General features: G+C 51.7%; 3 protein-coding genes across 3 annotated transcripts; all 3 read left to right on the forward strand.

Moving 5' to 3' along the window:
- Window position 1: 1 nt before the first annotated feature.
- Window positions 2-1,726, forward strand: B0T15DRAFT_400589 (putative cell surface metalloreductase; the record flags this gene model as incomplete). The annotated part of the gene is made up of 4 exons (XM_062865070.1): window positions 2-457; window positions 505-1,290; window positions 1,340-1,577; window positions 1,626-1,726. 4 exons carry the CDS (start codon window positions 2-4, stop codon window positions 1,724-1,726), a joined length of 1,581 nt encoding a protein of 526 aa, XP_062720614.1.
- Window positions 1,727-2,918: 1,192 nt separating this feature from the next.
- Window positions 2,919-4,293, forward strand: B0T15DRAFT_568536 (uncharacterized protein; the record flags this gene model as incomplete). The annotated part of the gene is made up of 3 exons (XM_062870769.1): window positions 2,919-3,223; window positions 3,666-3,768; window positions 3,931-4,293. The coding sequence occupies exons 1-3, from the start codon at window positions 3,156-3,158 to the stop codon at window positions 4,291-4,293; spliced, it is 534 nt and encodes a 177-aa protein (XP_062720615.1). The 5' UTR covers window positions 2,919-3,155.
- A 1,395-nt stretch (window positions 4,294-5,688) lies between these two features.
- On the forward strand, window positions 5,689-7,065 carry B0T15DRAFT_537730 (kinase-like domain-containing protein). The gene has a single exon (XM_062869646.1). It carries the CDS (start codon window positions 5,920-5,922, stop codon window positions 6,883-6,885), a length of 966 nt encoding a protein of 321 aa, XP_062720616.1. The 5' UTR covers window positions 5,689-5,919; the 3' UTR covers window positions 6,886-7,065.
- The last annotated feature ends 4,186 nt before the right edge of the window (window positions 7,066-11,251 follow it).

Genomic DNA, 11,251 nt, shown 5'->3' on the forward strand with positions numbered 1-11,251 from the left:
CATGGAAAATTTTGAAGCATATTTCATAATACTATGCGGCATTTTTGGTAGCCTTTTTGTCGTCGCCAGGCGCTCTATCTTCCGCCGCATCGCTAGACGTATTTACAGAAGCCTCGCTTATACATTCATCCTCCGTCGTCACCGATGGATGGGCCCGTGGACGGTTGGAGCATTCATGCTTCAGATCTCGTACATCATTGCAAACTTTATCTGTATCGCGTTTCGCGTCTCTTCCCTCGCAGACGCTGGCGCTCGGGCAGGCAGATTATCATTGATCAATATGGCCCCTCTCTTTCTAGGTCCTCATCTCGGTTTTCTTGCGGATGTTTTTGGCATGCCGGTTAGAGCATTCCATAAGGTCCATTGCTCCTATGGCGCAATGTCCACCGGCTTGGTGCTTTTCCATGGTGGTGTCATGGCACTGTTGGAGGGGCCGCAAGATATCTACGTCTCCACGGTACAAAGAGACACATCCGTCTTCCCAGCTGTAGCTAACGCTAATAGGGTGCAATATCGCTCGCCGTGCTCCTTCTATTGTCAATGCCTCTTCTGCGCCGTGCTTTTTATGAGATCTTTCTCCGGACCCACCAAGCAATCGCCATCTTTGCCGCTTCCTCCATCTGGTGGCACCTCCGTTCCATGCCTCGCTTTCCGTGGGAATATATCTACATTTACGGGGGCTTATCCGGTATCCTGAATCTATTTCAGCTCGGCTGCACTGCGTATCGAAATAAAAGATGGGGCAGCCCTCTCCCTCGGCTAATCATTAGAGAGGATGGAGGAGATGTATGCATAACGGTGGAATTGTCACGGCCGGTACGCCTGAAGGCGGGGCAGTATATAAACCTGTGGATATGGGCTCCAACTGTCAGTTTCTGGTCGTGGACGCAGAGCCATCCTTTTACGGTCGTCTCATGGTCGCCTGCTGAGCAGCGTAGCTTGGAGCTGCTCATCCAGCCCCGCAAGGGATTCACATCTAAATTACTACAGACGAATAAGAGGATGAAGAACGGCGATGACGCGTCGCTGTCATATCCTGCCCTATTTAGTGGGCCTCATGGGATCAGCTTCCCAGTATGGGGTTTTAAAACTGTCCTTATGTTTGCGACGGGATTTGGGATTGCCGCCATGCTACCATACCTTGAAAAGTTGATACACGATCACAAATACTGCAAAAGCCGGACTCGTCGGATCCACTTGGTGTGGCATACGGAGGGCATACCTCAGTTCACAAGGATTCTTAATCTTCTCAATTATCGTCTGAAAGATGACGCAATAGACAATAGCTACGTATGTTCAGGGCCGACTCGCCTCAATGCTAAGCTCACTGCTTGCATAGATCCTGCATATTTCCATATATAACGAAGGCAACGAAGGCAGGCTGGGAAAAAAGGAGTTTGGTGAACATGGGCGTGCAGCTTTCTTTGCCGGGCTCCCAGACCTCGAGGCAATCTTGGCTGCGGAGAATGGCAATTTCATTCAACCGATGGGGAAAGGTGGTGCCTGCATGGACCATGGAGACCTGTTTCGGCAAGTTGAAGAAGTTCAGACTGACAAAGGCAGAGTCTTGGTGTTAGGTAAGGTCACCGATGTAACATCAGTGCACATGCTCACAGCAGTCGAAGCATCCGGAACAGCCGAACTTCGAGACAAATTGCGGGAGCTCGTGAGGCGCTGTTCACATAAAAAGGTGAGTCTAAAAGAGTTGGACTACCAGCCCGGATAATGTAGGAGCGATCTCTATTGCTATAGCTGTGATGCGAAGTAATTGGGTCTTTTTCTTATATATATAACGTTACCTTGTCGGGAGGTAGTTTTACATTAATGGGGAATCCTTTTCGACATGAACGTGATGCCCGGCTTACACTGCCAAGACCAGGCCAGCAAAATCATCGTTCTTTATCTTCTATAGACAACTGCACTATTATTATTTTGCATGAGCTATTGATACAGTACGGTAGAGGCGAAATCTGGACACTGATTTCCGATGTTAAGAGATTGTCCGCATGGACCAGTTTTTAGCTGGTTGTGACTTACACAGTGCACGGCAACACACCTTGCACTGCGACCAGTGAGCCACAAAACCGGCTGCAGCTGATTCCTCCGCCGCGGTTTGAATTCTATTAGACCCACTCAGCCAAGCTGGAAGCAACTTGACTCTGAATTCAAGTGAGGAGAGTGACCTGAACGTCGAGTGGGGCAGGCCATTTATTTGCCCAATCAGAAGGTGATAGATTTTAGACCCCGGTGGAGGAATGAGCCGTCGCGGCACATAATGCACTAGTTAGCCGCGTTGGACAAGGTTGCTTGCGTGTCACGAATTAAGCCAACAGGATGGCCGCATGCAAGGGACCTGGTGGGGCATGGGAGACGCCCCGAGCCAATCGCTTAGGATAGAGACGAGCCAGTCACATAAGGACTAGGGTGCTATGGCAGGCAACAGGATGAGCAGTCTGCAGTATGCAGAATGCTCATTGTGATCGGGCGTTGAGCACCTTGAGCACAACCTGCTCAAGAGTGATCAGTCGATGAGCACACCGATCACCCTCAGGACCCAAGAAGTATATAGCTTCAGGTAGGAGGAGCTCTGGTAGCTCCTTAGTAAGCAATTCAAGCAATAGCCTACACCTATTGTGCAGACATAGCGGATAGCTTTGTTGTGAACCTTTTGGCTGTCTGTGAAGCTCGGTGCGCCCCACATACGCGTCGGCGCCGACACGCGATGCGGGGGATAGGGCTTTAAGAAACATGATGTCATAGTTCCACCACGTTATGATGCAAGCAGCTAAAAATACCAAACAGCTGTGCTCCAGCCGAGGCCGAGGAGAGGTCGCAATGTGCACGGACCAACAACTCCTCTGGGGACTACGCGCATCCCAAACTTTGGTGCTGCATCCAAGACTTCGCATCGTCTTCTACCGTTTCCTCCTCCAAACGTGAAGATTATTGTTGCAAAGAATTTCCAACAATCCTCCTGTTGGAAGTCCAACAGCCACATATCCACGGTATCACGCTAGTTGAGGAGCTTACAGAGGCAGTTTTGCATCTTGTGGGAGCTACGGAGAGGGCAACAGTTGATTGAGGTTCTGGATCAAACGCGTACTGGCGGCTGTCTTCGCGATACGTCAAGCTTTGCATCTCGGCCTGGCTTGAGGATGGCGTATCTGATTGCCGCCTTGCAGAAGCAGGGCCCATTGACACTCCTACGCGGGGTTAGGTCTTAGTTTGTAGCAAGCCACGTGGCCTATCAGCTGTGCGGGGTTATGCCGTAACAAGAGCAAGAGACGAGTACAATACAGCTATAATAGCGGTGCGGGACCTGATATAGACTTATAAGGCATTCCGTGGACCGGGCTAGATAGCATACTATAAGACCTGCAATCGTTATTTTCAAAGTATAAAAGCGCTTCTATAGCACCGCGAGAACTCGAACCCGTATGCTTTCGACTATACCCCGACTAGGACTGTAGCCCTCTAGATATTAGGTTTGGATATGCCAATATCATTTGGATTTAGCCTTGAAATACGGGCAACCTACGATATAATTATAGATAAGCCTTCTAATATCCTGATAAACTCTCTACCAAAGTATAATTACTTTGCTATTATTATTCCTCCCTTTTTTATATTTATAGAGAAACTGACAAATATAGGCTCTACTCTAGCAGGGAATACTTAGACCTTGTAATATCCTATAGGGAAAAGGAATACCAAGTATATAGAGCCATTATATATATACAGTCCGAGTTCTTTGCTATAGCCTATAAGGTAGGCTTTAAGGCAAGTGGTAGTTTATACGCCTGCAATAGCTCTAAGCTAATATTATTTATTTAGGAGGTATAAAAAGGAAGAATTAACCTCCTAGAAGATAATCCTTAGCTTGTCCATATAATAGTATATTACTTTTACTATTTTGACTATAATATATAGATAGATAGAGATAGAGCCGATATCAATAGGCTGGCTATAGGCGCCCTCGCCACTCATATAAGGATTTACGCCTTAGCAGAGAAGTACCTTATCCGTAGATTAAAGACTGTCGCGGTTCGGAAATTCAAGGCGGAGGTTACTATTCCCTTTCGTTCCTTGGATATCTACGATTTTATTCACGCAATGGAGGTGGCGTATACATCTACTATTGAAGATGACAGGAGCCTAAGAGACGTCGTCGTGGAAACTCTCTATAAGCATCCCCACTGGCTAGACAAGGAAGAGGTGCGAGATGTGATGAAGGAATTGGGCGCTTTGATGTATGATTTCATTATCTACATGCGCCAAAAGGGCAGGATCTAAGCCAGGTACTGGTGGTCGAGAAAGAACATGCTGTTTAGCCGTATATATAGCGTAGACGGTCGACTGCCTGTTAGCCCTACCCAGCAAGGCCTCCAAGCGTCTGTGTTATCGCGTTCTGCAATGCCTCCGTAAGAAACCTTTGCTCCTTTCAACGCCCACTCAAAGAGGGAACTCTTCTACGAACCCTCTCCTACTCGCTGCTCCACATACCCAGAGTTATTGGCAAATTTACAAATCCACCAGGAGACCACGGCTGACACCGTGCGGGCAGATCCGGCCTTTGGCGATCGCCCGCTGCCCGGCGACGGCAGGGACGATCGTGGCGCGCCGGTAGTGGTACAGGTGAACTGGTTGAGGTTCGTGCGGGTCAAGTCGTCACCGGTGGTCGGCAGGGTAACGACGGCGAGAAAGCAGGCAGCCGACGCATCTGGGATCGCGAAGACCGGATCGACGTGCTGGAGCGCCGAGTACGTCCAGCCCTGCGCCTGTGCGCAGCGGTCGGCGACGACAGTCATGTTTAGGGAAGGGCTCGCCCTCCTAGGTTGCCAAGGCCGGCAGGTCGCTCGCCGTTGCGTCTGTCGAGTTGGGCTGGTCGAAGGCGGTCAGCACTTCCGCCGCGACGGGGCCGATGAGGTCCGTGGGTTCGGCATTCGTTTCCGGTTTTACAAAAGAGTTGAGCCAATTGTTTGCGACCCCGTTCTCGCCTTCCCATGAATGCCTGACGGAACTGCGGCGCCGCGGATGAGACCTTACGGCGCGCATAACAATCTGGTATCCCATGCTGCATGCACACACACACTGATCTCGGCGGGCCGAAGGTTCACGGGCTGCTTGCGACCCTGCTCTCGCCTTACCATGAATACCGGGCCTTAACTGCTAGCTAAATATTTGGGCACGGTTGAGACGGGTTTTCACCTGACCTCTTGACACATTTGCCGCGACCCAGGCAAAGGCGATGATCCAGCTTAATCCAAGCAATATGATATCTTGCGACGAAGACACTATGAAGCTGATGTGCTAGCTGCTGAACAAGCGTTACGCCCACGACGACGTCCACTTGGCGGTTCTCAACAACGAGGGAGCCAAAAACAGGGGCGGTCGGCGAGGAATTCGAACAGACCAGGGTGGTTACATGGTGCTCAGGGTGCCCAGGGTGCTGCCTCCCTGACCCAAATTTTGCCAAGCAGCTAAGCCGCCACCTGTGCGATGTAATTTCTAAGTCACTTTTCAAGCAATTTCTATAGGGACATACTTAGATTTAGAATTCCACAAGTATAGCGGTTATCGCTGTTACCGCCCACTTTGGATCAGCTGGGCCGGTCCATGTTAAGCCAGCTCCTATTGGCTTGGAACGAACGCCCCAGAGCACTCAGCCGACTGAAAAGCGGCCGATGCCTCGGGAACGTGGTCCGAGAAAAGGAGACAATTAAGGAGATTTCGCCAGTGCGCAACCAATATATTTTTACAACAGCTCCCGCCCGCCTGCCGACAGCATCAAAATCACAGCTGTCGCCGAGCATTCATTACACCTGCACGTACAATTATTGCATTTTTTCTTCGCCCCGCTGTTCCTCCTGGCATGCGATATCGTTGACGGTTAGCTAAGCACGCCCCTGGGCAATCATCATGACCGCGGCAATGACCAACATCACACATATCATGCTGAAGTCGTATACTCCCCCGCGCGTTAAACGACTTATAAACCCCAGCGGCGGTTCCTGCAACATTGGCGAGATTGACGATACAACAGTGCTCAAATATCCCCGCATAAAAGAAGACATGAAGCGGGTCCAGATCGAGGCTAAGATGCTTGAAGTGCTAGGACCGCATCCCCGCATTGTCCAGTCCAAGGGCCTTACTGAGGACGGTTTGCTTCTCGAGTTTATGCCAAATGGAAACGTATACGATTACCTCTCTGTCCACCCCGACGTGCCTTTGCACCGGCGGCTGGCCTGGTGTGTCCAGGCTGCCGAGGCTGTGGCCTACATTCATTCACGGCGCGTTGTGCACTGCGATATACGCCACGACAACTTCCTTCTTGATGCCAACCTCGATCTTAAGCTCGCCGACTTTCAGGGTCAGCACTTCTCTCCGACCGGCGCTATTGTCCTTGATGGAGGCTCGTGCGAATCTGCTAAGGCCTGGCTGCCTCGGCACCCTCCCGACCGCTGTAACGTGCGAACCGATCTGTTTGCACTCGGCAGCGCCCTGCAATTCCTCATCACCGGCGCAGAGGTTTTCCCAGACCTGGTCCGTTCCTCCGAGACCGATGACGACATCATGCGGTGGTTCCACGAAACCGAGCCCGAGATCGAGCGGCGTTTCCGCGCCGGCGAGTTCCCCCCTGCCGACGAGCACGTGTGCGCTGCTGTCACGGCGCGATGCTGGCGCCAGCTTTATACAACAGCAGACCAGGTGGTGGCCGACCTCAAGGCTATCCAGGCCGCCATTGCACGTGGCGAAAGCCCCGAGACGTGTGTTGCCCTGCCAAATGAGCATGATCAACCCTGTGGCGAGAGGTGGCTCTACGGGCTCTGCGAGGAGGGTGAGCACTTAGCGACGCCGCCTAGCCGCAATCTGATCGGCTTTTAGAGGGGCAGAGTTGGCAGTTGGGTATCCAGTAAAGCCTTGGGAAACATTGTGAGGACGGGCAGTTTGCGAAACGATGTAACTTCAAAAGCTAGTGCCGGTTGATAGGAACTGCTTTTAAAACCTGGACTGAAGCAGCCTTGAATTCAAACCCCTAATAGCTTAGGGGCGCATACATCGTCATTGTCTTCATCTCCCTCGCTCGAGCATCAATAGCTTGATAGTGAATTACTGTAACCCTCCAGCGCAACTACTACCAAGAAAGAATCCCTCCCTGCTCTAGTTGACATCTGTCTTGATACACTTGTTAGCGTAAATACGTCTCGAACAGTGTCGCTCCGACAGCTCACCAATGCTGCGCACTTTCCAGTGCCTGGCTAGCACTTGGGGCAAAGACCGGTCTTTTTGGTGGACTGGGCGAAATTGATGTCCTTATACCCTTCGCAACCGCTTTGGCCGCAAGGCGGCTGGGGGTCGTACCTCTTTATCGGCATTGCAAGTCCAGATAACTGGCTTCCCAAACTGAACCACCTGCTCTGTACGATACTTTCCCATCGCATTAAAAGACTCCTGACAACCAAGAAACTCTCGCCAATACTGAAACCGATCAACTACAATATCGTTAAGAACTACATGCGTATAATCCTCCGGACACGCCAATACATTAAGATTCCAACCATTTGTTATCGATACTGCCCTGCCAAAAGACATCGCCTACTCTGTTTTCCCCGTATATGGAGGTCCAACTAAAAGAAGAGCCCGAGGCTGACTATTACGGTTAGGCGCAAGTATATCTGCCTTCTACTGGGCAAGCATCTTTAGAACTCGGAAACTCTGCCGAGTAAAAGAAGGAGAATAAGGCCTAGGACGCCGACGCATCTTCGTCTCTAAAAACCGAGCAGGATACTGCTATATAAACTTAATAGGAAAGTAAGTTATTAAGACCTCTTTAATATCCTCTGTATATTTCATCTAAAGGACCTAATATAAGATTACCTTAGCCTTCCGGCTCTTAGCCAAATGATTAGACTCGATCTATTCGCTAAATATAGCATTATTGTCTTCCTTGTGGATATAAGCTTAATAGAAGTCAAGAAACTGCGAAATTGGCTTACCCTGCCTCTTTGTCTTAAGCCGAATAGAAGGTATATCTACCTCCTCTTTACTATCGATCAAAATTGAAACAGCTAATTTAGTATGAGCGTCTTGCCAATATATATTCTTCTCGAAGAGACTTCTTTCTTTTCCACTTGATCGCTGCTTGCCCGCAAGGGCGGCAAACTCTTCGAAACATATATTATTCTAACCGCCTCGACGAGCTCTATCTAACGGTACTGGTTGCACTTGCGCGGCCGTCCTTGCGCGGCCGCAACAGGCCATTGAAGTAGCCGTTGTGTTGCGGGCACCCGACCGTCAGGCAAGATTTTTCCCTACGCACAGACTAACCGGTTATTCCCGGACCACCTACCCTACCGGACCCGGTTACTCCCGAACGGCCCACCCTATCAACGATCCCCCACACTCCTCTACGCTACCCACCCTATAGGCCCCCACAGGCCCCACCCTACCAGGAAGAGCTGAAAATGAACGACGTTCCGGATCCGGCACCTGACATTGAGATGGGGGAAACCCCCCCTGCCCCCCCGGGGCTACATGCAAGCCAACATGCAAGCCAGAAGACCCTACCTACTATAACCAAGCCAGCCAGAACAACCAAGTCTACTAGCCATCTACATACATATGAGCACATTACTAGGCTTGTCAACGACCTACTTGCCCTGGTCCCCGAGGATAGGGGCAAGGCCCGGGCACTTGCAATAGAGATTCAACGAGCTTACCAACAAGCCTACCAGCAAGCCATCACACCGCCCCCCCAGGCTAAGGCTACGGCTACGGCGTTGAACCTACCTACCCTACGAAAGGTAGTAGCCGAAGAGGTGCGAGCGGCACTAAGGGAAACTAAATCAGGGCAGGCCCAGGCTACTCGGACCTGGGCTGACATAGTTCGGGAACCCCCACAAGCCACTATAGCCCAGCCAGCCAAGGTTATCCCAGCCAAGCAGAACTGCGAGGTCCTTGTTCGCGGGGGCCATCTATCACCCGACCTAGCCAAGAGGACCCCCCTAGAAATCATTCAAGCCGTTAACGGGGCCTCTAGCTGACAAGGGGCTATTGCAGCCCGGAAACTACCTAGCGGAGATATAGTAGTTACCTTCAACAACCCGGATACCAAGCAATGGCACTCTACCAACCACGACTGGATTCAACGGGCCTTCGGAAGCCAGGCAAAGGAAGCCCGGCGGACCTATGGAGTGGTAGTCAAGGGTCTACGGAAGGCTGACCTCCAGGGGGGCTACAGAGGCTAGTTTTCAAGAAGAGGCCAGGCTACAGGCAGTGGAAAAGATCATCTTCCAGTACCCCCATAACCCAGACTTCACTAGGGTCCCTGTAGTTATAGCCTTTACTAGCCAGGAGGAGGCTAAAAAGGCCTGTGACCTAGGGGTCCTATACCGGGCTCAGCTCTTTAGCTGCGAGCCATACTGGGCTCCGCTACGGCCAACGCAGTGCTTTAAGTGCTGGAAGTGGGGCCATATAGCCCGCTACTGCAGAAAGGACCCCCTTTGCCCCCGTTGCGGCGCTGGAACCCATGGGCATGGTGGTAAGGAAGGCGAAGAGCAATGCCCTACCTATACTACAGGCCAGTTTAGATGCCCAGCCTGCAGGGGTCGCCACTCGGCCAGGGACAAGCAGTGCCCAGAACGGCTCCGAGTACGGGCTATAGCTAAGGAGGCCTATCAACACAGGCCTAGAACCTTCGAATCAACTACTTCCAAGCTACAACAACCAACCTTCGACCTCGACTTTACCCGAACAACCTACCCTACAACCGCAACCACAACCCCTATCTTTGGCTCCCTCTCTCTAAGCCACGACGACCAAGATATAGGCCCTTCTAGAAAACGACCACGGGGCAGGCCAACAAAGGCCCAACAAGATCCCAAGCAGCTCCGACTATCCATCTCCCAGCCTACTAGCCAGGCTATAAGCCAGGCTACAAACCAAGCTACAAACCAGAACGACCCAACTAGCCAGCCAACCAACCACCTAGCCAGCCAGCCAGCCGACCACCTAGCCAGCCAACCCTCTAGTACTACATGGTAGTTACCATACTACAATGGAATACCGGAGGCATCAAGCAACCACTAGAAATCTTAGTAGAGGAGGCCAAGTTCGACGTCCTAGCTATACAGGACCCGTGGATCAACCACCAAACTAAGTCTACCTACTGCCCTCGACGTAGCCAGTACCACCTAGTCTATCAACCTAGTGGTCGGGCGGCTATACTAGTTAAGAAGACAATTGACCTTAGCCAATGGGACTATGGGGTAGCTGAACATTGGTGCTGGGTTCGGTTCGCAGGCTATGAAGGTAGCCAGGGGGTCGAGGTCTAGTCGGTCTATAACCCCCCGGCAATCAAGACAATACCAGCTACTCTTTTGCAACAATACCCCCGACCCTCTAGCCAAGTAATACTTACAGGGGACTTCAACCTTCAACACCCAGCCTGGGACTACTACGAACGCTACGATAACGAAGCCAACAACCTGCTCCAGTTAGCCACCTCTTGGGACCTTAGGCTAGTAACCCCCAAGGGCACTATAACTAGGGAACCACAGGGTAGGCAACGGGGGCGCCCATCGACTATCGACCTAATCTGGGCCTCTACGGACCTTGCCTGCTCCTACTACGGTATTAAAGAAAGGGGAGATTCCGACCACTACCCCCAAGTAGTAGAGGTCTACCTCGAACACCCCCCTATAGCCCCACCCCCCCCTGGTTGGTCCTGGAAAAAGATGGATAAAAAGAGGGTAAAGGCCGAAGCAGCCCTCTTACCAGGCCTCTGCGGGCTAGATAACCCTGGCCCGCAGGGCCTACAGAGCCGTACCCAGTCAGTAGAAGGCCTAGATAAGGCATTCGACTGGCTTGTCGAAGAACTTACAAGGATTGCCAACGCTAGCACCCCCCGAAGGAAGCCTAATAATGGATTTCAAGCCCCCTGGTGGACGAACGAGGTGCAACAAAAGGTCCAGGGGGCCCGGGAGGCCGAACGTATGGCTAAAGCCGCACCTACAGCCTATAACAAGGCCCAGCTAAATCAGAGACTCCGGGACCTTTCAAGGGCTATACGACAGGCTAGAACAAGGACCTGGAGGTCTACCCTACAGGAAGCCAGTCATAACGAATCACTCCTTTGGAGCCTAGAACGGTGGGCTCGTTGCAAGAGCTTCCAGCCTACTAGCCCCCCTAGGCTCCCGGCCATCAACGGCTATACCACCCATACCCAGAAGGCCCAGGCCCTGGCCAACCG

Source organism: Chaetomium strumarium (genome assembly GCF_033439665.1).
Source record: "Chaetomium strumarium strain CBS 333.67 chromosome Unknown B0T15scaffold_5, whole genome shotgun sequence".
Lineage (NCBI taxonomy): Eukaryota > Fungi > Ascomycota > Sordariomycetes > Sordariales > Chaetomiaceae > Chaetomium > Chaetomium strumarium.